The sequence below is a fragment of the Sceloporus occidentalis genome, unplaced genomic scaffold (genome assembly GCF_023333645.1).
Source record: "Sceloporus occidentalis isolate IW3139 unplaced genomic scaffold, rSceOcc1.0.p SCAF_76, whole genome shotgun sequence".
Classification (NCBI taxonomy): domain Eukaryota; kingdom Metazoa; phylum Chordata; class Lepidosauria; order Squamata; family Phrynosomatidae; genus Sceloporus; species Sceloporus occidentalis.
In genome coordinates, this window is record NW_028317056.1 from 4,514,240 (window position 1) to 4,540,408 (window position 26,169).

Consider the following 26,169-nt stretch of genomic DNA (forward strand, 5'->3'; position numbering starts at 1 on the left):
CGGAGACGGAGCAGTAACATTTACAATCAAACTACGCGCTCAGGAGGTTTCTGGAGCTTCTATATCATTATTCTAACCTTAATGAGGTGGGGGGGGGGGGTTACTTAACTCATAGAAAAATATGTTTATTATTATTTTTTAATGGCAATTATCTCGTTGCCGGGCCCAGAGGACGCCGTAATGTATCCGCTACCTTTAAATTAAAAAACGCAGGTCGGTCAGCATTCATCCTTTCGGGGGAAAAATAAAAACTTCTCTTTGAGAAAGCTGTCGAGGCACTGCAAGAAGATAATAATAATAAAAATAGACCAGAATGGAGTGTCGCAAGATTTTTTAAAAGAAAAAACAAAAAAATTATTAATTGTCCCTTTCGATGATGGAGACCAAGAAGGGGTGGCTTTCACAGAAGTATTTTTTTTTTTAGAGTTTTTAATGTGGTTTTTCATAGCCAGTAGGATGCTCGGGTGGGAGCTTGGTGTAGACGGGACTTCGGGGGTCCCTGTCCACGCAGGAATAAAGTCCTGAGGAGATTTCAAGTGTAATCTTTTCGGGAAGAGTTAGTCTGTAAAGTGCTCCCAAAAGTACCTGGGCTCCGCCGTTGGCTGTCCAGGGGCTACGTCCCGGCACCAGGCGTCAGAGCGGACGGGGGCCATGGAGCCCGGACACCTCGGGGGACAGCGGGGGGCTGTGCGTAGCCTTATTGGGCACCCAGTCGTTAAGAAGAGCGTGGTTGGCCTTCCGGTGAGCTAGGCGGTGGGTGATTGAAAAGCCAGCATTGCCCTCCAGTTGAGACAAGATGACCAGCACCTGCCTGAAAACGGAAGAAAAACAGTAAAAACAGCAGGACGTAAAAGGAAGGAATTAGGAGTGCAGGATGGGGGGGTTGTTGGGGGATCCATGGCGCTCACCTGTGCAGGGGCGGCACGCTGTCGCTGGTCTTCAGGCTGCCTCGGGTGGACACCACGTTAAAGCTGTCCGTGCAGTCGCACTGGATGTGCAGGAAAGATTTCGGGTGTCTGTTTTCCACGACGACTATGAGTCCTGCCCAGCCGTGAGTCAGGTAGTAGCAGGTCATTCCCTCACGACCCTGAAGGAGAGGGCAGAGGAGAAGTCAGCGCCCCGGAGAAACGTCTCCAAACTTCACGCCGGCTGAATAAAGAACGGGTGAGCGCTGCACTCCATCAGCCTGAGCGTTACCTCGTGTCGCTCTCCTTTGTCTTCAGTCAGCAAGATGATGGCGTCCGCTAGCGTCGTGGGCTGCGCTTCCACCTGCTCCACCATGACCAAGCGCGAGCTGTAGATGGCCAGGATGTATCCCATGGGATCGGAGACTGAGCGGCGATTGTTACCGCTACCCGTGGGACTGGAAGCTGAAAAAACAACGTTTCTATTTACATAGATGTTTTTAGACGGTCTTGGCTTTTTGTATCTGGCTCTAAATGTGCCAACCGTTTTTTTCTGTGGTGCCCGAGGCGCTCCCAGTACCGGGTGCCCCCCCCTAACACGGGCATCCAATTTTCTGGCTGCAACATTTCCCACACAATGCAACAAGGTTCAGTCTATCATATACTCCCTGCCTATGTTATTTACTTACGAGACCTGGGGCCACCTGCCCGCTTAATTTAAAGAGGGCACCCGAGGTATTTGCTCACCCTGAACAGTGGGCGCCACAACGGTCTGCCAGTGATTGAACGCGCAGCAGACGACGGCGTATTCTCCCGGCTCCAGCATCACGTCACATCCCACAAACTTCTTCACAGCCCTTTTGCTGTGGCCCATGAGCCGACCCAGCGTCACCTTCCCCCCAGCATCGTGAGACGCTCGGAACACCATAATGCAGAGATCTAGAAGGTGGCTGTCCACGGTGTCAGAACGCCTGCGGGAAAGGAAGACTTTGTCTAAATTCCCCCACCAACATTACCTTTTGCAAAATACCCAAGTCACGGAAATATTTTAGAACCGTCGGAGCCCTTTATCTTCTGCGCCACCCACCTGCTGCCTTCCTGAAACAGCGAGAATTCAAGGGCTGTGCGCTCCACCACCGTGAGAGACGTTACCGTCACCGGAACAGACGCTTTGTTAGGGAAGGTGCCCTGGACTCGAACTTCGTGCCAGTCTGTATGGATCTTGCATATGTCCACGGAGTCAAAATACCTGGGGGAGGGAGGAAGAAGAAATAGGAAGGAAGACAGACAGAGGGCAGTAAGAGAGAGGAATACAGAGATAGAGACAAAGGGCATGCAGGAGAAAAAGCGGTTTTGTAGCATGAAAGGGGATAAGTGGGGTGACAAGGAAGTTCAAACAGGAAATTGGATACATAAACGAGGAAACAGTTGCAAAGGAAAGAGAGAAATGAGGAGAGAGAGAGAGATAGGGAAAAAAGGACGAGGAAACAAGAAAAAGTTTACTTACAGTGTTGCCATTACAGAGATTAACCATCTGATTGCTAGAAAGAGCTCTTTTTCAATTAAAGATCAGACAGGACTCCCCTTGTATGGGGTATCCTGCGCTGCACCCCGATACTCACCGGATAAAGTCACTGTACTCCATCCAAAAGACCCCCTCGCTGCTCCCATGTGGCATTAGATCATGCTTTAACGGTGCTGGCCACAGAGGCCATTCATCCGACCAGCTCCCGTTCCAAGAGAAGCGACCCCAGGGATTCCGTAAACGGAGCAGACTGGAGAGAAAAAAAAATAAATAAAGTAACTCAAAGGCGCTGCACGCGAGACCGGCGATAAACCGTACAGCCTCTTACAACATAACTTACCGGACGCCCTGGACATCCCGCACGTCCAGTATGGAGTAGGCATGCCGAGGTCTTAGTCCCATGCTCTCGTACGCCGCGTCATCCACCTTCATGTTTCCTCCTCCGCAGGACGCGCCCATCAGGAACCTGAATGTAAGCACCAAAGAACATTACACATAAGTAAAGAGGCAACTTTTCCACCTGCACACAGGTACGGAGCAGGCCAACCAACGCAAAAACTTATTTTTCGTACCCTGCCTCTTTCGAGCTTAACATTTTGGCCCAGATGAGGTCGGTGTCAACGGTCTCCTCTCGCGGGTTGGTGGAGCTGACCTGCAACATGAGGCTCTCGCAAGGGGCTCCCGTCAACGTGGCGAGACCCTCTATGGCTCGCCCAGCCTGCAGGGCAAAGTACGAGCCGTGAAGCTTTGCCAGGGCCTTCTCGATCAGAGCCACCCAGAGCTGCTTCCTTTGGGCCTGCGCATGGAGATAAGTAAACGTGTTTAGCAAAGAAACAAGACACTTTTATTCACGTCATCCCATGGAGGCTGGTTGACGTAACTGATCTTTATACAAAAGAAATTATACAGTTTCACCTTTTTTGACCATACACTTTTACCAACATATTCAGTAAGAGAGGACATACTCTTAAATTTCACCAACCTGGGAAAACAACAGATATCCAGCTTCATCACAAGGCAGCATATCATCCACCAGAACGGTGCTCCACGTCCCGTCCTTGCATAGCCGCACCTGGTAGGCCCCCTCTGGGCAGATGGTCCTGGTTATCATCACCCTTTCCACCAGCTCCGGTCTCTCGGCCAGCACAGCCAAGGCACTCAGAAACCTGGGAGTGCGCGTACACATTATTCCTGCAACATCTCTTATGGACATACGTATCCTTCACTCCACCGCTTGCCACAAACAAACATCGTCCTGTTTACATTCACAACAAGCGGTTTCTTTGTTGGGTCATCACCACTTCTACTCCATGTCCTCGGTTCTCCAACTTCTCCCATTCATTCCCGTTTTCCCCCTTCCTCTAACACTATTTATTTATTGTCCCAGTTCCTGTCATCCCCCGCTTATGTTTTTTATCGTCTACCTATCCACCTCGTTCAATTGGTGGGAAAAAAGTAACGCTTGCCCGAAACCATAATTCTTCGGTCCACCCTTAAATCTTGAGCCCCTAAGTCTACATGTTCTTACCAGCAGTTTCCAAGAAGACCCTGAAGGATGTCAGAAGGACGCGGCGTTCGGAAAACCGTCCACTTCACCATGCGGTCTTTGAAGACGCTACAGTTTATCTCTTGTGGCCGAAGCCACTGCTTAACTCTCTGCTGAACGCTGTCCGACTCGGGGAATCCCACCGACCGAGGGCCGGGAGGGAAGCTGTCATCCACAAAATTCATCCTGTTCTGGGATGGGGACAGGTAAGAGGACAACTGTCAGGAGAGGATGTACGATGGACGGACAGGTGGGAGAGAAGGGTGAAAATGAGAGTACGAGGTTAGGTGCCGAGTGAAATGGGAGCATTCTGGTGTTGGGAGAGTTCTGCATTTGTAAGGAAAGAGGACAAGTAGATATGTCTGACACGCGAAGAAAGGGGGGAAATAAGATAAGTAGATGGCATTTATGATCAATCCAAACGAATATCCAAATGTAATGGTCTATGCGACCCTCCAGCTGCTGCAGGACTACATCTCCCATACTCCTCAGCCAAGCCCCTTAGCTGAAAGAGCATTATGGGAGATGTAGTCCTGAAGCAGCTGGAGGGCCATAGGTTGGACAGCCCAGGTCTATGCGATGTCCTCACCAGACAAGAGAATAAAGCAGGTCTGGCCAGCAATGGAATTTCTTTTTAATTTTTATATTTAATGGTTAAATGACCCTTTTTTATTTTATTTTGCACTCACCTCCTGACAGAAGCTCACGATGCTTTCCCACAGCTCCTTGGCCTCTACTTCGTCAGTCTGTCTTCGCTGCTCCACTCTGACGCTCTCCCTGCGCCGCAGCATTCGGCCGCCACGCATGCGGTGCTGAGCCACGTAGAGCTGAGGTGTGTGGCAGGCTGCGCAGTGGGTCGACCCGCTGGCATTTAGCAGGGTGCAGGCTGGACATGCCCATTCCGTCCTGCGCGGAGTTGGTGTCGGGAGGGCCGATGTGCTGGAAGGTGATGGCAGACCCTGTCCTCCGTTTTGCCCGGGTTCACTCTCACTGCCACGCACTGCCCCGCAGACCCGACATCTGCTTGCACTGCCTAGGTTCCTCAGGGTGCATTTCCCACATGGCCAACTGGAGTCCGGACTTTGTGGCTCTACAGACGCTGGAGAAGGTTCAGAAGGGGTCAGCTCCTCCTCAAGGACACTCAGTCGCTTAGGAAGACGGCTTGGCGCAGCAGGGGTCGGGGAAAGTGGATTATCAGGGGCCACCTCCCTCCTGCTTCTAGGAACAGGGACGTTATGGGGCCCAGGAGAAAGTGGCAAAGCTGGCAGAGGTCGGGGGGAATCAGGTTCACGGAGTGGTGGGGTGGCTTGTTCCTCGGAGCCCTGGAAGGCAGCAGGTGGTGGTAGGACTTCTGGAACCACCAAAGCCTCCGGTGGGATTTTGGGCAGGGACAATTTACGTGGTCCCCCACACGCTGAACAAGAGCTGGACACAGGTGTGTTATGGAGGGTACAGCGAGGACAACTCCACCCCCCAGTTATTACGGAAGGGACAAGAGAGGCAGGAGCGTCTGTCGGTTCAGCGTCTCTAGTAGGGGATATCGGCTCCTCTCGCAGCGCTCGAGGTACACCATTAGGAACCGGAACCGGTGGCAAAAAGCCACAGACCTGGCAGCCAGTGGAGGGAGGCGAAGGGTTAGAAGAGGTGAAATTGGAAAAGGTGCAACGGCTGCACGACCAGCGCTGCTCTGCAGAACTTAGTCGAAGGATCTGGTTGAGATCCGGCTGGTTTCGTGGAGCTTCACAGATCGAGCAGTGGCGCTGCCCGTGAGGATTCAAGAAGGTGCATCGGCAGCACGACCATTCCCCCCCACAGGAGGCGGCAGCATCCATGGGGACCGGAAGCCTAAAGACAAAAGAGGCGAAAGAAGACGTGAGGCTGGAACGAGTGAAGCCGGAGAGAAGGACAGCAGTAGCGAGGAAGACACAGGGACAAGCATACTCTTTTTTTATTAGCAAGCTTGGAGAATGAGGGAGAACTTAGTCAAATTGGGTATATTTAGTGGCTCTATTTGCAAAAGAACATAGCCAGAGTTGACTATTAATCTTACTGGGAACCACCCCCTTCCATTCATAAGTGAGAGCTGGGGGTGGCGCCCGATCATAGGGAGGAACCAGCTGAGATGTGGGTGGGGCACAATGTCCTGCCCCACGTTGGGAGGTCAGAGGACCGCCCCAGAGGATCTGCAAGCAAGCCTAAGCTTCAGCAAGACTAGTAAAGGTTTGCAGGCATCTTAATAATACAGATCATCTGAGCAGCATTAAGTAAGCAGAATACATAGACTGAATGATTCTTATCTCCTGTCAGATTCTAAGAGGGGAAAATTTAGGATTCTTTTTTGCAGATTTCTTCATCCCCCTGCCCCCCCCCTCAGGTTTGCCTTCTACCAGAAAACATCTTATGTCCATCACACCCCAAACAGCTGGCATTTCTCTATAATGTTTATATCTCCCAATCTTTTAGCCCACGATACTGGCTGCTATCGAGCAGTGGTGCTTAGAATATAAGAATATAACATTATTAACATCAAATAATTAGGGTAAACTTGAGACTGTCGTTACCTTGAGATCTTTGTTCTGGACTGATCACTCTCTAATACATACCCTTTAGAAAAAAGCAGGTCATAAAGCCCCCCCCCCCCCCCCCCAAAAAAGTTAGAGTGTAATCTACCTGCTACCAAGAAATGGTGTAGCCTTAAGAATGGCTGTAGGTGTTAATACAGCGAGAGCGCAGAATGACAACGAGAGGAGAAAAATCAATAATGAATTCTGTGCTGTCTGATAAGAGACAGACGAGACAGGCCGGATACTCCTGTACTGAATACCTTTTGCGTCTATGTTTACACCCATGGCTAGCGTGACCGTGGCACATACCAAAAATAAATACAATGCATGAACCACACTTTTTTATTCCCATGACAGATACCGTTTAGCGAAGGCGTTACAATTGTAGACTTTGAGACAAAGAGGACTTAAATATTCCCCGAGGCCACACGCCGGCCCGGCCCGGCCCACGGCTCAGCCGATCATAACTTTCTACTAACGCAAGCAAATTCACGGCTCAATCTAATCAGATAGGATCATAGCAGCTTACACGGGGCACAGAGGGTTAATTCCCACCACAAGCCCAATACCCTCAGGGAGTTTCTCTTTGTTTACCTGCAGAAGCCGCCTTACCGGATAGACGGTAACATTAACAATACGCAAAATACATAATGTATATACACATTACTGCTCAGAAGTTTGGGGTCACAGAGCTGTTTTCATGGAAAACAAGGACATTTCTGGCTGTAACATAATTACAAAAGGATTTCTAATGATCAATTAGCCTTTTAAACTTAAACTTGTATTAGTGAACACAACATGCCATTGGAACACAGGAGTGATGGGAGTGATAAAGGGCCATTGGAACACAGGAGTGATGGGAGTGATAAAGGGCCAACGGAACACAGGAGTGATGGGAGTGATAAAGGGCCAACGGAACACAGGAGTGATGGGAGTGATAAAGGGCCACTGGAACACAGGAGTGATGGGAGTGATAAAGGGCCACTGGAACACAGGAGTGATGGGAGTGATAAAGGGCCTCTGTACGCCTATGAAGAGATTCCATTAAAAAAAAAATCAGCCGTTTCCAGCCACAATAGTCATTTACAGCATTAACCCCGTCTGGGGTGGATTTCTCATCCACTTCATGTTATTTTAATGGCCAAGGAAAATCCTAAGCGAGCCCAAACTTTTGAACGGTTGTATGTGGGTGGAAGGGAAGCAATTTCCCGCTGCGCTCATCGCTTCCTTGTGTCTCCGGGGTAGTGCACGAGTCATTCAGTGGTAAATAAAATAATCTTAATATTATAATAAATATTAATATCTTAGGATATATAATTATATATATTAATAAAGAACGAGTAAATTAAGTGGAAACCGGTTACTTTACATGTATTCGTTGAGCAAGAAGCTCTTTCTCAAGAGCAAAGCGAGACCGACGAGCGCAGACAGAGAGCATATAAAAAAAACATATAGCGAAATACATCAAACACGCAAACTAAAGCATGCAGACGTCCCACTTTCCAGCTGACTGCAGAATTCTAGTACACCGAGTATGAATCCTGTTCATATTTTCTTGGTTTTTCTTCCTTGAATTAGGTTTCTTGTTAACGCCGCACATCGATGGCGAGGTAGATGAACACAGCGGACAGTATTCGGGATTCCGTAATACGCGGCTACATCGCTACTTACAACAAAGCACACACGGAGGCAGCTAAGCCGGAGTTAAAATCATCATACACGTAGCATGCCAACACACCCGAGTTTTGTTAGTGATCCCCTAATTGCAAAGGGAGCATCGCCCCCAAAAATACATTCCAAGCAAGCCGGATCATTTTGGGATTGTCGGGGAGAGGAGCCGGCATGGGTATCAGACACACACAGAAGCGCTAAGCCCAAGCCGTCTTACCTGTGCGTCCGGTACATCGGGATGAAGGTGCCCTGCCATACTGCCCCCGGGGGCTCGCTCCTGTGCCAGCCCAGCAGGCTGAGCCCGGAGTACGCCGTGCCAACAATGCCATGGCTTGGGGTTCCCTCTGCGGCCAGAGAAGATGCCGAACTCCCCATGTGTGCCACCCACGTCCGATCTCACAACTTATCACGCAGGTAGAGCCCAGGCGGGCATGAGAAAACAGACAGGGTAACAGTGTTCGCAAAAGAGAGAGACAGAGAGAGAGAGAGAGAGAGAGAGAGAGAGAGACCGAGAGAGAGAGAGACCAAGAGAGAGAGAGACCAAGAGAGAGAGAGAGACCAGGGAGATCACCAGAGAGATGGAAGGCGGATGAAGGACCGGAGACAGCTGTGGATAGGGAGGGACGCGGAGAGGAGTCACAGAAGGAAAGAAGACTTAAGCACAGAGAGGAAGCAGGGAGAGAAAGCTATGGGGTCAGCAGGGGGATCGTGAGGATGAAGAGAAAGGGAAAAAGGAGAGAGAAGAGGGCATGCTGAATAAAGTATAACGCTCCTTCACAGAATCACGCTAACGTACAAGTAAAAACGAGTGATGTCATAAAGCCGGTTACTAATTTCCTGCGCTCCCAGGTGACACCGTGACACCGAAGGGGAGCAAACGCTTTTGTGGGTAATAGGAGGACACAGCAATATAAACGTGTCGGGCCACATTCATATGTAATTACGTGACTGGGGAGAATGGAATTACACACATGTAAAGCCCTATATAAATAGCTCCCCGTGATCTGCTTCCAGCGTTGCATTGCCGAGAAGCCTAACCCGACGATTGGCCAATTAAACGGGCGTCACGATTATTGCATGGAGGTGGTATACCGCAAGACGGCTTCGTTCATAGCGAGTTTCTATGGATTGCTCTCCCTTTAACCGTAACTGGAGGGAGCGGCGAGGCCAATTCCTATCACACGTCTTCCAGGTGCGTGTAATAGAGAGAGCGGAAATAAGAAGCAACTTGGCCTGTGGGTCATGGAATCTGCTGGCCACAGGGGACGTGTCTACTAAATGCTGATCTGCGCTGTGGATGGCACGGTGGATATGGCACCCCGCCTGGGGCTTCAGAGAACATTATGTGCTTATATACATAGGGGGAGGCAAATGCATATTTTAAGGAGCCGTCTACGGGACGTATAAACGGAGATCAGCATTCAGCCGCAATAGCTAGCTGAGCGTTTATTGCATGTCTGATAGATATATAGGTGGCTCTATAGGGTTTAGCAGTTCTTTATGGATTTACGGAGCAATCGAATATTGTGTGTGTGCCGTATTCACAGAAAGGTTAATGTCACCAGCAATTACCCGGCGGCTAATAACCGGGTGATAAACTTGCATTATATACGCCGAGGGTATTTCTATCTTCTGTTTAAACCCCAGGGGAAAAAAAAGCGGAAGAAGGACCCCTCGTGGCCACCAACTCGCCCTCAATTTATATTAATATTATTATTTTCTTTTTTCCATTAACCCCGATTCAGGACGGTTTGCGGTCTGAGTATACAGGATACACGGGCAGACCGGACGGCTGATCGGGTCTTATCTGCCAGCAAAGTCTTCGCTTCTATCTCGCGGCAGCGGAGACAGAGAGGAAATACCCCGAAGGAATCCCCCCCCCCCCGTTAAAACACGGCGACCGACCGGCAGATACATCCTGCTCTGGTGTTTCTACACTTCCGGTTTGTAAAACTCTTTATCTCAAAATAGCAGCTTTGGGGTTCCAGGGTGTGCCTGTATCTTTAAATAGCACGTTAACCCTTTCGCTGCCTGCCAGAAAGCAATAAAGGAGATTCCGGGTCAGCGAGATGCCTCGGCGGGCCAGCTGAACTCGAGGCCCGCCATAAGGAGCACCCTATAATGGCACAACCGTATGGACGGCAAGCAATGGACAGCGTGGCCCCCTGTAAGAAATGGGGCCCTAAATGAATTCCAGGGGCAACAGGAATTAATCCTGCTTGGTGAAATTAACCCTTTAAGTGGAAGGAATATCCTTGTTTTAAGTTCCCGACAAACTGGAAAAATTACTTTCTATTCACCAAGAGAGAAATGCGTTTGTTGTATTAACATCTTCCCGTTGGTTCAGTAACTTTCAATTCGCTGTGTCGGTATTCCCCAGCATGCACTTGTCTTACGCTCCCTGATTGGCTGGGCCATCCGATTTGAAATAGCGCCATCCTTATTATATAACCAGATTATCGCACTTCCTGCCTCACCTGACAGCGCGTTCCGGCACTAGATCAAAAGGCTACTTTCACCCCAAAAAAAGGTTTTTTTACCTCACCTTGGTTCAAAATCTTCTATTACCGATACATAAAAGCCAGCATACAGAGTGTTAAAATACAGACATAACAATCAGAAAAAAATAATCAATCCATCCAAAGTATTTGAGGTGACACACGGTATAAGATACAAGTGTCAGCACGCACTATATATATATATATATATATATATATATATATATATATATATACACACACACACACAGAATAAATGCCCATGGCACTATAAGGGTTAAATCTCGGTGGGCCCTACTTATCCCCTATTTCCAAGATCCTTTTGGATCACTTCCTGGGCTACGATGCTCTACCCGGGGCTGACGCTAGAAAAGAAACGGGGCGAGCGATTTCATTCACGCATGAAACGAGGGGAAATCCGTACGGATACTTTGGATAACGAAGTTTGAAAATTGATATCACCATAGCAACCGTGCAATTGTCCAGGTGGCTGGACCATTCCATTGGTTGCCAAGATCACTTTTCAAACTTTGCACCCGAAACACCTTTTAAGACCTGGGGTTTCTGCGATAATAAAATGACTCGCCTTGTTTCCAGACGTGGCATCTAACGATAGCGATTCATGTTAATGTACGCAGCACTGCGTGCTTTATAACACCTCCCGGCGTGCACCCGGCCTACTTATCACAGCAGCCCTAGGTCAAAGTTCCAAATGTGGAGCAGATACAATGGCAACCGGCAGAACATGCCTGCCGACAGTGCCACACCTAGAACTTCACCTCCGAGTAACGCGTCCAGCGTCACTACCTACAGTTTTGGTTTGGCCATTTGACGTGATCACCAAAAAGCCTCTGCTGGGGCTATTGTGATGCAGCCAGGGGTATCCTCACCAGGGGGGTTCTGCAGCAGTCAGGGGGCTTTCTCCAGAAGGCACCACTCTCTTGCCCAATCGGGCTGCAGCCGGACACAGGTGGGGGGATTCTGACACAATGACACCGCCAGGGGTATTATCACCAGAGGGGTTCTGCTGCAGCCACAGGTGGGGAGATTCTGACCCAATGGACCTGCTGCACAGCCAGGGGACTCTTACCCAGCTGGCAGCCCAGATAAGGGCTTTTGCCCCATGAGGCAGCAGTGTCATAGGCAGGGGTGCTTAATGATGCACAGTTTAGGAGGTCTTTGGCACACAATGGGGGTCTCCGCTGTGCAAGGGAATGAGTTTAGAGAATGAAACTGAGAAGAAGCAGCAAAGGAGTCCCATAAAAGTGCAATGGGGCATATAAGAATACCACTGCAGGGGGTGACACTGGGGCAAAAAGGGGCAATAAAAGCCTAGAAAGTGCAGGAGACACCAGGTGTCCCCCCGGAGTGCACGCAAGATGATGGGGGTCTGACATACACGGTGTGGGGAGGAGTCGGGGCAATAGGGGGAGGCTCAGATACAGAATGAAGAGGGAAGCCTTTAACCTCTTCGCTTCCAGTGTCACTGCACAGGACTGCTTCACCTCAGCTTAACGTACCCAACGTAAGAAACGGCGGCCGGAACACGTTAGTAACCCTTAATAATTACCGTAAGGACTGCCAGGACCGGTCCAGGCGCTGCCGGCTCCTCTTCCCCCCGGCTTCCTCCTCCTTGACTCTATTTCCGGGTCTCCGCTGCTCAGCAGCTCCACCCGCTGGAACACTGACGCAAAAGCGCCGCTTCTTGAACTACATTTTCCGACAAGCCCCGCGACACGCACGTTCCTCCACAGCCTTGAATGTGAATTCACAAAGCACGCTGGGAGTTGTAGTTTATCCACCTTTCACGTCATTGCGGCACGTCCAACATTGGGGAGGGGCGATAATTGTTTCGGGGATTTTTTGGAGAAACTAATGTGAGAAAGTGAGGTCAGGGCAGTTTTGGGTGAATTAAGTGAAAATATCGGGCACCTCAAGATCCACCTCAATTTTGTGGGGTACATCAGTGTGTAGCCCCCCACAGCCTATGGGCCAACATTTCACATGGCCAAAGAGTCTTTTCGTTTTGGGGGGAGTGGTTAGAGGCGTGGCTGAGGCGTGGCTCCATCAAGACTTTTTAAATGCTTATTATTGACATCTATGTATCAGAAGTGTTTATTTTTATTTGCACTAAATTTATAAACCCATTTCATCGAGGAAAAGTAAGATTTTGGATTTCCGAGAAAAACGGTCACTTGTGATGTAAACTGCCCCACCGCGGGTGACTAGTTTAAGAGGGTCAGACCAAATTCTCTCTTCGGGGGAGGGATGGCGCACAATCTATTCATAGAGCGCCAGCAGATTCCGTACCGCTGTTCCAAAAGGAATACATTTAAATAAATAAAAAAATACCTTTAATGTCCAATATAATATTAAAAAGTTACAATAAGATAATCAGAATCTTTAGCACAAAAGAGGGGGGGGGGCTAGTCTTATGAGCTTACAATCAATCCTATATCCAGGCATGTTCAGCAGAACATGCTGGGGAGGAATTAGGCATTCGCTTTCACGTGTCTGTAGAATGCAGCAATTAAATGCCAGGATAAATCTTTGCAATAATAATTTGATAAATGCCTTGATCCGGTCAGTACCCCCTCATTCACCGTAAAGCCTTGGGGGCCTATGTTTTACCCCCTCATCCCTCTGCCCCAGTTCCTGATATTGCCCCTTTACAGGGTACTAGCAGATGCTGCAGTCGGCATGCCCAGTACTTCTAAATGATCCGGGTAAAACAGAGTAGTGTGGGGTGAATCCATGGTTTATGCACTCAACCAGCGCCAGACTAAGACCACCCAGGTCCACCCTAGACCATGCCACATACACCAGATCTTACCCAACAGGGGCACGCGGCCGGAGCCCTTAATCCAGCCCGACCAGCCATTTAGGCAGCGGAGCCCCTGGGTATTTTAAGATTTAAAGGCTCTTTAAAGCTACAAATCCACAGGATACAATTTCTTGGCATTAATGGGGTATATACACCCAAAACGAACCATCAAGCTCCGTAAAAAAAAACAAAAAAAAAACACAACACGCTGCTTTTTTTTTTTCAATCAAATTGCTTTTATTTCTCACCAGAAATTTCAGAAAATACACAAAGAAAATGATCTCCAGAATAATCAACTAAGTTATTGATCAATAGTCATCTTTTCACAGACAATCTACTTTCATGCGTCGTCAGTCAGCGAGGTTCCACCCCTTCCTATAAGATCCGGTTCTGTTTTTTTTTGTGACGTTACCGCTCCTATTATAATTGTTGAACAATTAATAAAATAAACAATCTTCAACATTTTTATTTTTTTTTTACAATCCAAATCATACATTTTTTTTTCTTCTGTATTCTAAAAATCTAACACTGATATTCTTATTAAAAGTAGAATAGAATCTTTAAGGGTTTTATTTTACGTCAACTGGCGATAGATTAACAGTCTTTTGTACTGAAGAGGATTCTTTGCCAGTTCTGGAGGAAAAGAAAATGATTCCTTTGGTAAATGCAGACGGTGAGACAGATAACCTACAAGGAAAGAGACGGCCGCCCGGTGGAGGGAAAGAAGTGAAATTGGGTGTAAACCTTAAAAGTGCAGTAAATTCAATTTTCTTTTGCAGATTTTGCGGTGAAGAAGATCCGAAGTGGAATCAGTGGATCGGGGCATTCCTCGCTTATAAACCCAGCTACGAGAGCATGGAAGCCTATGGAACGGGCATAAATGCCGGCATTGGTGAAGGGGGGTCAGAGTCGGACCGTATAGAGGCATAGAAATGGTGTAAAGTTAGCAAATATATAATTTTCTACATATAAATTGGTATTTTCTTTCCTTCACCTTGATTTGTGATCACTGGACCTGGGTCTGTGAGATTCCTTCCCAATAAGTACCAGACAAAATGTTAAGATTAAGCCAGGAGGGGTCCATCCGGTACAAGTTCCTTATAATAAATACCTAAAATTATCTTTTTTTCTTTTTGTCTGATAAATTATAAAATCAGGAACAGTCTCAGCTATTAGTGAAAAGCCCGTTAGAACAGAATGAACCGTGAGCGGAAAAGGAAAAAAAAAAAGGAGATAAAAAAAACAAACAAAACTATAAAACAGAATACATTTTGGGGAAAAAAAATAAACTAAAGCAAAAGTGATTTGTAGTCCAGCTTCCAATCAATAAATTAATTTAGCAAAACAATTCATTATTCTGTGATCGGAAAGAGCACGCATTCCAGCATGTGGCTTCCAACTCGTCAAACATGTCACGTGTTGAATTACATATAAAGCGAATAGACCGTGACGTGGTTAAATTAATCTCCAGGAGTGCGTCATACAAGAGGGCAATGTCCAGTCCCTTCTCATACCTTGGAATATTTACAGATTATCCAATATACATACATATAGATCTTTTAGGTACTTATATACGTACACACACATATATATATATATAGAAATGTTCTTCAAAAGCATCTAAAAATGGGAAAATTTTGCCTGCGTATAAAAAAGAGTGAGAAGGGGGGGGGGGTGTCAGAGCGAGAGGATTACCCCCACCGGCTTACTGTACATAGTAATCGTCTCAATACTACGATGGACCGGCAATCTTTGACTGGGGGTAATGGGAGTTGTAGAGCAGGGCAGGAGTTTGCTGAACCTTGCTTTCGATGCAGCACCCAAAAAATTAAAACATTTATTGAGTAAGGGGGGTCAGACGCAGTTGCAGCCCGGAGTTTTCCCATTGTATGCCTGCATACAAACATACAATTAAGCACATACCTGTATGTATCACACGTGTACACGGATGCACCAAATCCTTTACTATTTCCCAAATATCTAACATAACACATGTAATCTCCACCCCCCCCCCCCCAACATGCATCTCATCCGGATGTTGGCGCTCATCTACTACATCATCTGATATTCCCATCATGCTACACACAGGCTTAACGGTATTGTTCAGAATCAAAAGGCTCACCGCCAGTGGCCAAAACGCTGATTTTATACACCGGTGATTTATACAAAGTTGTTCCATGATGTTGTGGGTCGCACATACACAACGCGTTGTGCATTAGACGGGCAGAGGTGGTGATTTCTTTCCATTTACAAATAGCCATCCGATTTCGAAGTAAAAAACAATACTCAATTCAGCCAGCAGGTGGCGACAGAACCGGGCATCGGTGACGCAACCGGCAACCAATGGGAGAGAGAAATAAAACGATCGCCATGTACAGCGTCCTATACAGGAGTGTTAAAGTGTCCCCGCGCGCTCAGTCTCAGGTGCGTAGCGTATACCAAGATATGGTTTTCCATGCGCGCTGCTCTCGCTCTCACAACTTGTACAGTAATGGGATGCAGGTTTGCATTTCTAACGGTGCACTCCCCAGGTGAACGTCTTCCAAAACCCCCCCAAAAAACAGTTTGGTGCAGCTGTGCGTGCCGGGCGTCTCCAGGACTCTTATCTGCCTCCTCAGCACCAGGGATCACGGGCAGTAATTCTTGCTCCCGATGACGGGGCCCACAGAGCTATTGCATTCTGCGGTAGAGAGAAGAAGTCGGCGTGAATCCCATTTTCATTGTCCCAACCCCATGTGACATAGTTCCTAGACAAAGCTTTGGCCTCTGCGATTCTTGGCATACTTCCATAAAAACACCCCACATTTTAACTCACCGACTACCCAGGTTCTAGAATCCCAAATCCATGCTTCTTCTAGAAACCGTCACAGCTCCCTATCCTCCCCGATACTCTATATGCTGCCCTCTGAACTTTGGGTCTATGTTCTGTCTGGTTGGAGATACAACTTGGAGGCCCATGAGCATATATTGGTCCCCTGCTGCTACTAAGTAACCTTTACTACATAATTCTGCCCCTGGTTTGGTAGATTGTGACACCCCAGGGGGTGTCCCAAAGTTCTGCACCTCCCGCTACCTCTCACATTCTTACTTCACTTCCAAGATGGCAGGGTTGGTCTCCATGATTGCCACGATGATACGGTCAATGTAGTCCTGTAGTCTGAGGTTTATCTCTTCCTGCTTCTGGATAGCTTCCATAAGCTGTGGGGTGAGAGGGGGTAATGGAGTGAGCCAGGAAAAAAATAAAGAAAATGGTAAAATGATACAGAGAACGCGGTCCATTCAAGGACAAAACCATAGGTTGGAGATGTCCATGTTTCACTCATGTCCACGTATTTCCAGGTGTGATCCGAATGGAGGTAAAATGTTCCTCAAGTTCTTTGTAACTTATGGGACATAGTAAATAATCTGTGTTTGATAGAACTTCTGCACTCTAATGGTTAGAACACAAATGCAATAAAAGGAGCAGCTGATCTCCCTTGCTTTTTATTTCCTCTACCCCTTCCTGTGAAGACCCCAGGAACGTTCCTCACGCCTTGCTATGTACTCTACGAACCGTTCTCTCTCCATGTAACGCACCTCCAGAGATCGTTCACCAGCTTGAGCTCTTACCTCGTCCCTGGAGACGCTGCTGATTTCGGCTGCCAGCGAGTCGGAGAACGTTGTGGAGAACAGGTTTTTGGCTCCTTGGATACTGAGGTTGATTATCTGTCCATTAAGTTCCTCGTTCTGCTCCTTCAAGGCCCGTTGCTCCTATGGAAACCGAAGTAAAAGGCATGAAACGCAGACCTCCCACACATAACCCTTAAAAGCTTGCGTTCTGTCGTTAATCGAGACATGCGGTCAGAACAATAGGGAACGGAAAGTCTTTAGATACCAGGTGTGGGGCTGATCAATTCCAAATGGATCAACATCATAATAAATAATGCAGCTTACACCAGTGCCCAATACTGGCCTAGGGAGGTAGATCAATACACCAGGGGCAGATTGTCCTAATGGGTAATCAATCTCCCTAGCGTGCCACTGGTCAATGGTGAGGTTGGAGTACACGCTGGAGGTCAGAATATGGGGATTTCACATCACATTACACCCCGACGTTCAGCATAGAGGACGGAGGCTGCAGTAGGGGCTCTACCTTGGTTCAAGCCCACGGCGGTGACCCGAATTCACCACTGGTAAGGTTACTCTTCTATTTAGACGCCATACCTGTTTCAGTCTCCGTACTTCGTGCTCGAGCTCTGCCTCCCGGGTACGGCTGTTGTATTCCTGTAGGGCGCTGGTGTTCCCCAGGCCCAGCCGGTGTTCCATTTCGAGCCGCATCAGCTGCATCTGCTCCAGCTCCCGGCGGAGCTCCTCAATCACCTGATAACCCGGAAAGATTGAAATACATTCGTGAAACTAATGGCCACATCCTAGACCAGTTATGACACCCGTGTCGCAATTCTACATACACAAAAGGTGATGTCGGGCTATCCGTAGCTGCCTGGGGCATTTAAAGGATCAATGGAGTTTGTGTGCCTTTAAAACATTACAAGTTAACTAAATCCTTTAGGAATCACCACGAAGTTGCATATCCTCCACCCAGACATTGCAGATAGAAGAAGGTGTTCATGTTTCTATTACGATCCCCCCCCCCCCATCTATGGTACCCCAAATCCTGTCTTGGAAACACCAGAGCGCCCCAGGAGTATCAATCACAAAGTCACAGGGTCCAAGTCCTCCTATACTTGCCACTCTTGGGCCTACTGGATAAAAAGGTCAGAAGCGGGAATGATACTACGCCGAAACACTCTCTACTGCTTGCGCTAACGAGATTTAATCACCGCTATGGGGTGGTGGCGAAAGGAGCAGGAGGAACTACAACGAAAAATGATCTTGACCTTAAAGATGAAGAGGAGCAGCTCCGTATGAAGTAGTACGCTGTGGGAGAAGAGATACTCTGTGCTTTAACACAGAACCAGAAAAATGAGGTCATACAAAGCAAAATTATGAGCCTGGGGATAGGGTGGGGGGTAACTGGAAGACGGACCCTTAGAAGGATTAGAGGGAAAGGCACTGGAACGTTATTGGTGAGGCTGGCGATGGACAAAATTCGAAGTGGCTCAAAAGAAGGGGAAGACACACCAGGGAAGTCACCAGCGAGAAGACACCGTAAGACTCACCTCCTGGGACTGCTCTTTCTCTGACTGCTGTTTGTGCTTCTCCTTGTTAAGTCGCCCGCCAAGTTTTTGGTTGAGTTCCTTATTTTCTTTTAGCTGGCGACGCACTTCTTCCACTTGGTCCCTCAGCTTCTGGTTCTCCTACAGACAGAGAGAGGGCTCTTGAGTGTTCGGGGCACATCTCATCAACCGATTCATGTCTTTTTGTCTTTTTTACCCCTAATGGTTGTAACCATTATAGGCAGTTAAAATAACTCCATATTCTCACCTCCTCAAGCCTCTGGGTTGTTGCTTTGAGAACGGGCACCTGCGATCGGAGTTCTAAGTTCTCACTTTCAAGCTCCTGAACTCTAAAAACAAAGAACAAGATGCTTGTAGGGTTTTCCTTCACACGCCACAAACCATTTGACCCAGTCAGGCATAATAAAAGATTGCTCAACCTCCGCCATGGTACCATAGTATTTTTTAGCTACACCCCCCCCCCCCAACCAATTCAGGGGTATACTGCAACCCTAGCAGTCCGCCCTTTTAGCCCATAAAGACACCCCCTTCCATGACTGCAATCACAAGAGGAAGATGACTCCAAAGCCACCGAGCCATTAGTTGGATCTCTTCCCGAAACGAATGATGCCTGCGAGAATAGCGAGGAAATCTTAAAGTCTAAACTTACCTGGCTTTAAGGCTGCTCAGCTCGTACCCACAGTCCCTTTCCATTTTACGGAGCTCTTCCCTGTGTCTCCTCGTTTCTTCTCCTTGAACCTGATCGGATCTCAGCTCCTGCTCTTTGAGCTGCTCCTCTAACGCGTGGGCTCTGGACAACACGAAGAGCGAGGGGTCAGTGGTAAGAAGTGAAGGAGAAGAGGTAGGTTTAATGAAACCCGTTTCAAAGAACGAGAGGCAATACCGGAGCCACCGTATTCCACGAAGACCTCCCGTCTCGGATCAGCGTGGACTCACCTATGTAACAACTGCAGGTTCTCCTGCCTGAGACGGTTCTGCTGTTCCCCGTTGGTGTTGGCGTCTCTTTCAAGCTCGCTAACCCTCTGTTCCAAGTACAGAACCTGTAAGGGTAACAGACAGTTAAAGATGGCAGGCGCTCACGGAGCGGTTAATGATTTGAAGATACTCGCATCGGAGATTCCAGCCCAAGATACTGACCAACTTATCATAAGGGTCTGTGTTCTCACTACGTCTACAATACCGGCAGAGCTCGGGGCCAGCGCCATCTGAACTTGGAAGAACTAGTGGAAAAAACCGAATACTTTGCCCCATCGCGTTTCACATTCCTACCTTGTCCGTGAGATCCGTCTCATCGCAGGACATGTCTGCGAGCTGCCGTTCCATGGAGTCCTCAACCAGGAGACTGCTGTGATGAAGCCTCCTGCGGACCAAGAATAGATGTTGTTTAACTCATCGTACACAGCTCCCCTAAACCCAAGCCGGCCAGATGAACGCAGGGTCACCTCCATCAGCCCTTCCCCCGCAGAGACCCCGGCCAACCTAAAACGCAAGGGCCCTTACATTATTTCAAGGGCCAATGCACAATGGATTGTATTACACATCTTAACTGCAACAATGATGCATCACCCAAGTTACCCTATCAAAAAAGAATGCCCAGCAACAGCCTATTAACCCCTTAATTGCTGTAGAAGACTTCCAGAGCCCCATTGGTAACCCACACGATGTGCTGGGCACTGCGCCATTCTGCTGAACCCACCTGGCTTCTTTTCTGCTCGACGGCCTCTTGTCGGGACTGAAAAACATTACGAAGGGATTGTGAGTAGAAGAGGACACAGGACAGAGAAACCCGCAAAACCATCACCCTTTAACCCCTTCAAATCTGGGAATGCTTGGGAGGCAGTTAGGAAGCGCATGGAAAGCACAAAGAATAGCCGCAGGTATACCCCAGTAACTAGCGGGAGCTCCGGACGCCTCACCTGGTCATCGCTCGGACCAGAGACTAGAAGAGAAGAAGGTGTCGGAGACCTAAGGGAGCGATATTTTACTGGATTCAAGCAGGAAGAGATAAATAAATCATGTAAGCTTCCCTATCGGAAAGAGAGAATTGGGCTGATTCCAGGCGGTTTCCTGCTCCAGGAAAAAGATAAATAATAGCTAATAGTATAGAGACCGCCGGGGCGCAGGATGGCAGTGGGGGGCTGAATGGGTTGTGTTTGGAAAGTGAATCTGATCCAAAGCTTGAAAATAACAGTCTATCAATTGACAATCCCATCGGTTGGTATGGCGATAAGACAAACTTTTAAAAACTTTGCACCAGAATTACGTTTTTTGTTGTTTTTTTTTTTTTTTTTTTTTTTTTTTTAGATATACACTGTTCAGGGGTATTTTTTTTATATAAATACCAAAAAATCCCCTGGATTGCTTATTTTAAAATGTAGAACTATAGCTCAGATATCCAGTGGAACTTATAGGGGCAAATATTATAGGCAATAGCTCTGGTCTAGCAGCTACAAAGGAAAAAACATAAAACTGAGCGGGTGGTGGATAAGTGGAACAGCTTCCCAGCAGAAGTGGGAGAGACTAATACAGTGAGGGGGGGGTATAAACATGCAAACCCCCAGACACGATGCAAAATAACGTGCAAAATACACCGCAGGCTTTTTATGCCTCGTACATGCAGTTCAGCCCCTACGGGCAGACAGGGAGAGGCCAGCGGTAACGAGGTTAAAGGTGTTTTCCCCGAATACACGGCAAGTATTTTGTAACAGGAAGAAAATTAGATGACTTTGCAATTGGGAGACTAACGTGCATTACTGGGGGTAGGGTACATAGCTATGCATAGGACTACAAGGCCCAGCATGCATTGCAAGTACAAGATTAGCGTTAAATCGGGACTACAGCCCCCAGAATGCACTGCACATAGATGTCTCGAATCGAGATATCAGGGAACGCGATGATATTTATTACAATAGCTGGCGATTAAACCGTAAAAGCCTCCCCCTGTCCCCCGGCGGGTCCCGGGCATGCAGAGTCACCTGTCCATCTCTAGGTATCGGAGACGGGTGGACAAGTCTTCCAGTCGGTTAACGTGTTTGTGGCACTGGCTGCAGAATAAGCCCCCTATAGCGGTGCACGGAGGGGGCGCCAGCAGCTGGCGCTCTGACACGGGGCCACCGCTGGAGAGACGCAAAGATCAATCAATCAGAAGACATAGAACGGTAACCACTGAAGGAGTAACATTGTATCCGCCGGCGCGTTATACATAAACGTAACGTATCTATCAGCCAGCGACTAACGGAGAGCGAAGAATAGAGAAAAGGAAGAAACGCAGAACATCGTCCATCACGCTTACCCAGAAAACATCGCCCTGCGGCCTCGAAGCTGGACTAACCCTACAGGGGTGCTAAGAATTGTCATCAGCCTACCGGCTAAAGTGAGAGGACCACGGGGGTGGGGGGGGGGGGATGGGTTCGCTCAGTCCCTCTTTTCTCTGTAGGGGTCCTGAATTCCATGAGCATTTGCTTTACCCCACGTCGGGGGTGGGAAACCTTTGGTTTTTCCAGCTGTCCCAGGACCACAATTCCTGGTCCCGTAACCGGTGGAAGTTCGTGGGGGATTTTGGTTTATCAATAGCTGGAGAAGAACTTTTTGTCTGACCCTAGAGTCAAAAGACCCCCCTTATCTCCCGGGGGGATATTTAATATCACAGATATCCCAAGTCCTCAAGGACCACAACCCTATTCGAGTTTTACACTTTTTTTTTTCTAACTATAATGTAACTAAGCAATTGACTTTATCCATATTTTCATTTAATTAATTTTCCCTTTATTTTTTTTAATGATGTAATCAGGGCAGGATGGGAAATGTGTTCTAATCACAAGAGATGGTCATGAATGTGTATACCGACTTAAAAAAGGCAGTATTATTCTTAATGAACTTATATAAGTATATATGTAGCACTTTAACGCTCCCCGCTCTGCTGTCTGAGAGTGATGGGTGTATTCTACCCAAGGACGACTAGTGACCTCCCTTGCGAACGGCCCATTTACACTATGGAGGTCTGTGCTCCATAGTATGTCCTCCCCCATGACACGCAAGATGACATCACAACCCTGCGCAGGGCGAGGAAGAAGGGGCGGCTGAGGACGGCCGGCTGGCTGACAGTGATGAGGACGTCACCTGCTGTAGAGCGGCTGGATACTGCTGGTCGTCTGGTTGTCATTCTGATCCTCGTCACATTGGCTGCTGAAGAGGTCCGGCTCCGTCCCTTCCCCAAAATCCTCAAACTGCTCTTCTTGACCGGTTACTGAAATCACTGAGATGTCACAGAGCGAGATCTCCAAACCCTCCGGCCTGTGGAAAAAAATATATTATTATTATACACGGTTTAGGGTCACTTAGTAGTTTTCGTGGAAAACCGGAGATTTCTGGCTGTAACATAATTACAAAAAATATAGTTTTCTGATGATGAATTAGAATTTAAAAAAAAAACAAACAAAAAAAAAAAACTTACACTTGGATCAGAGAACACAACGTGCCATTGGAACACAGGAGTGATGGGAGTGATAAAGGGCCATTGGAACACAGGAGTGATGGGAGTGATAAAGGGCCATTGGAGCACAGGAGTGATGGGAGTGATAAAGGGCCATTGGAACACAGGAGTGATGGGAGTGATAAAGGGCCACTGGAACACAGGAGTTATGGGAGTGATAAAGGGCCGTTGGAACACAGGAGTGATGGGAGTGATAAAGGGCCATTGGAGCACAGGAGCGATGGGAGTGATAAAGGGCCATTGGAGCACAGGAGCGATGGGAGTGATAAAGGGCCACGGGAACACAGGAGCGATGGGAGTGATAAAGGGCCACTGGAACACAGGAGTGATGGGAGTGATAAAGGGCCACTGGAACACAGGAGTGATGGGAGTGATAAAGGGCCACTGGAACACAGGAGTGATGGGAGTGATAAAGGGCCACTGGAACACAGGAGCGATGGGAGTGATAAAGGGCCATTGGAGCACAGGAGCGATGGGAGTGATAAAGGGCCGTTGGAACACAGGAGCGATGGGAGTGATAAAGGGCCACTGGAACACAGGAGCGATGGGAGTGATAAAGGGCCACTGGAACACAGGAGCGATGGGAGTGATAAAGGGCCACTGGAACACAGGAGTGATGGGAGTGATAAAGGGCCGCTGGAACACAGGAGTGATGGGAGTGATAAAGGGCCATTGGAGCACAGGAGCGATGGGAGTGATAAAGGGCCTCTGTATGAAGAGATTCCATTCAAAACCAGCAGTATCCAGCTACAATAGTCATTTACAGAATTAACCCCGTCTGCGCTCAAACACATCGATAACGAATATCTTATAAAGGGACCCGATCACCAGGAGAGGAGGGTGGAGAACGCAGTAGGTTTGTTAGTAGGACCACGGTCTCCGCAGTCACCACCATGCAACCGGATCAGGTATGAAAGAGATCACGTGACCCGGTTCATGTTACCTCCGCCAACCCCGAGAGCTGAAGCCAAATATCAGGAAAGACTCGACGGGAAGGGAAAGTGGTCATGGCTTAAAACGAGAGGATCAGAGGCTTACATTTAATGTAGGGAAGTTTAACTTTACCGAGAGGTTGGTAGATATATGAAACTGCCTCCCAGCAGAGGTGGTGGAGGTTAATACAGCGAGGGAATTTAAGCTTGCATGGGACTTGCATATGGATCTACCACCATCCCCATACAACGCACTGGTAGGAGTGGATGATGTGCATTGCAGTCTCGCGTGCCCGGTGTGACTCGCTTTGTATGTTTCTCCACGTGCCGTGGGCTCGTGCCGCGTGGCTCTCCTTTGTACTCACGTTGCAGGTGGAGGTATTCGGGATACTCCGCCATCGCCCTCCGTTTCGGGGTCCTCCTGCGTGGCCAGCGCTCCCGTGTCCTCATCGGTGAAGGTCTCGCACTCGCTGTACGCGCTCTCGGAGCCCACGTAGGCGCTGTCCGTCACCTCGGTCACCTGCGGGAGAACACACACATAGAGGCTCATGTTCGGTCCCCGTCAAACTCCCAAACGTGGAGTCCAGGACTGATTCTGCACCAGAATTATTCCAGCTGGGCTGCGATAATTCCTCCCCAGGACAGGAACCAGAAGCCCTGATAGTGACAAGAAACATTACATGCCTCCCTTTGTGTGTTTTTTCTGCACATACATAACCTTATCTGAGCAAAGTTCAAGTAGTCTGAGGAAGACGGGTCATCGGCGGAACAGCTTACTCAAACAAAACGGCAGCGAGGCTTCACCCCATCCAGCAACAGGCCGGCAACCGACGGATAGGGGCCCAATGTGCCAGGAGGAAGCCCCTCGTAAAGCTTAAAATATATATATATTCTCCTTCAGACACGGCCCACCGGCACTCGGGACTTTAGAAGCCACATTATGTTACAAGTGACGGGACGGGCAGACCGGTTTAAGGATAGGAGTGGAGGGACTGCAGCGTAGGTGCGGGAGAAGTGGGTCGTACTGGTCTGCATTATGAGCAACAAGATAGACGGATAACGATGGAGCCCTGAGTGGTTGGAGCGTGGGGAGGACTCTACCCCGCCAGGGGTCCTCCCTGTTTAGAAGGGGGTCCGACAGATGGAAAGGGCCGAAATACCAACCTATAATCTCAACGTAATACAATCATTACTTCTGACACTAATAAGATTCTCGGTCGCGGCCCTCCGGAGCCCCCGCATTCTTGCCAGGATCCTTGCAGCTTGTGGCTCAGGGTCCTCAGCTTCTGTTGTAAGTGTACAGCGCCACGGTATATGTTAGCGCTTCATAAAGAATAATAATTCTTTAGAAAGAAAGAAAGAAAAAAATGGTTGCCAAGGTAACGTGTCTTTCTGGTCCACTAACACCTTTACGGATACCCATTTGGGATATTGGGGGGCTACATACCCCACCATAATGATGGAATGAAACAGGAGGCAGTGGGGTAAGAGCTTGAGGCAACATAAAAAGTTAACAGAAAGGAGTTCTAAACACCCCGGTCGCTTTGATATTAAAAAGGAACAGAGCTATACGCACTAGAGTTTTGTCAACAAAAACGATCTACAATAAGTCGTAAGGAGCCGAAAGCTTGTGCTATAGTGGGAATTAACCCACGGCTTGCCCCCAAACAAGAGGATCATGGGAGCTCTCATTGCCCCTCTATCTTCCATGCTCACGCCCTGTAAAATATGGCACGGTTTTCAAAGGGTGTCTGATTAACGCTGACATTTAATAAGATACAAAGTTCCATATTAACGAGGAGCCGGTATAATGATCACCGTGGGTGACACGGCTCATTAACCCGAGCTGCGCAGGTGTACACAGTGCCCTGTAAACATGCGCAGCTTGGGGGCACTCCGCTGTGTACACAATCACACAGCGTATAAATAAACAAAAGTGTTTACATAAATACAGCTTCTTAGAAACAAGGTCACACAATCAGAGCCTCGGCTGAAAGTCAAGTATACTATCAGTAAATAACCCCATAAACTATAT

The 26,169-nt window shown here is 48.2% G+C and overlaps 1 protein-coding gene across 1 annotated transcript; it reads right to left on the bottom strand.

Annotated features, from left to right (window-relative positions):
• Positions 1–633: 633 nt before the first annotated feature.
• LOC149285839 (calpain-15-like) lies at positions 634–8,445 on the bottom strand. Its single transcript, XM_089494941.1, has 12 exons — positions 8,429–8,445; positions 4,666–5,821; positions 3,959–4,167; positions 3,413–3,596; positions 3,003–3,226; positions 2,771–2,896; positions 2,528–2,680; positions 1,993–2,154; positions 1,653–1,876; positions 1,198–1,370; positions 909–1,087; positions 634–811 (listed from the first exon to the last, which is right to left on the bottom strand). The coding sequence occupies exons 1-12, from the start codon at positions 8,443–8,445 to the stop codon at positions 634–636; spliced, it is 2,985 nt and encodes a 994-aa protein (XP_089351067.1).
• Positions 8,446–26,169: the final 17,724 nt, after the last annotated feature.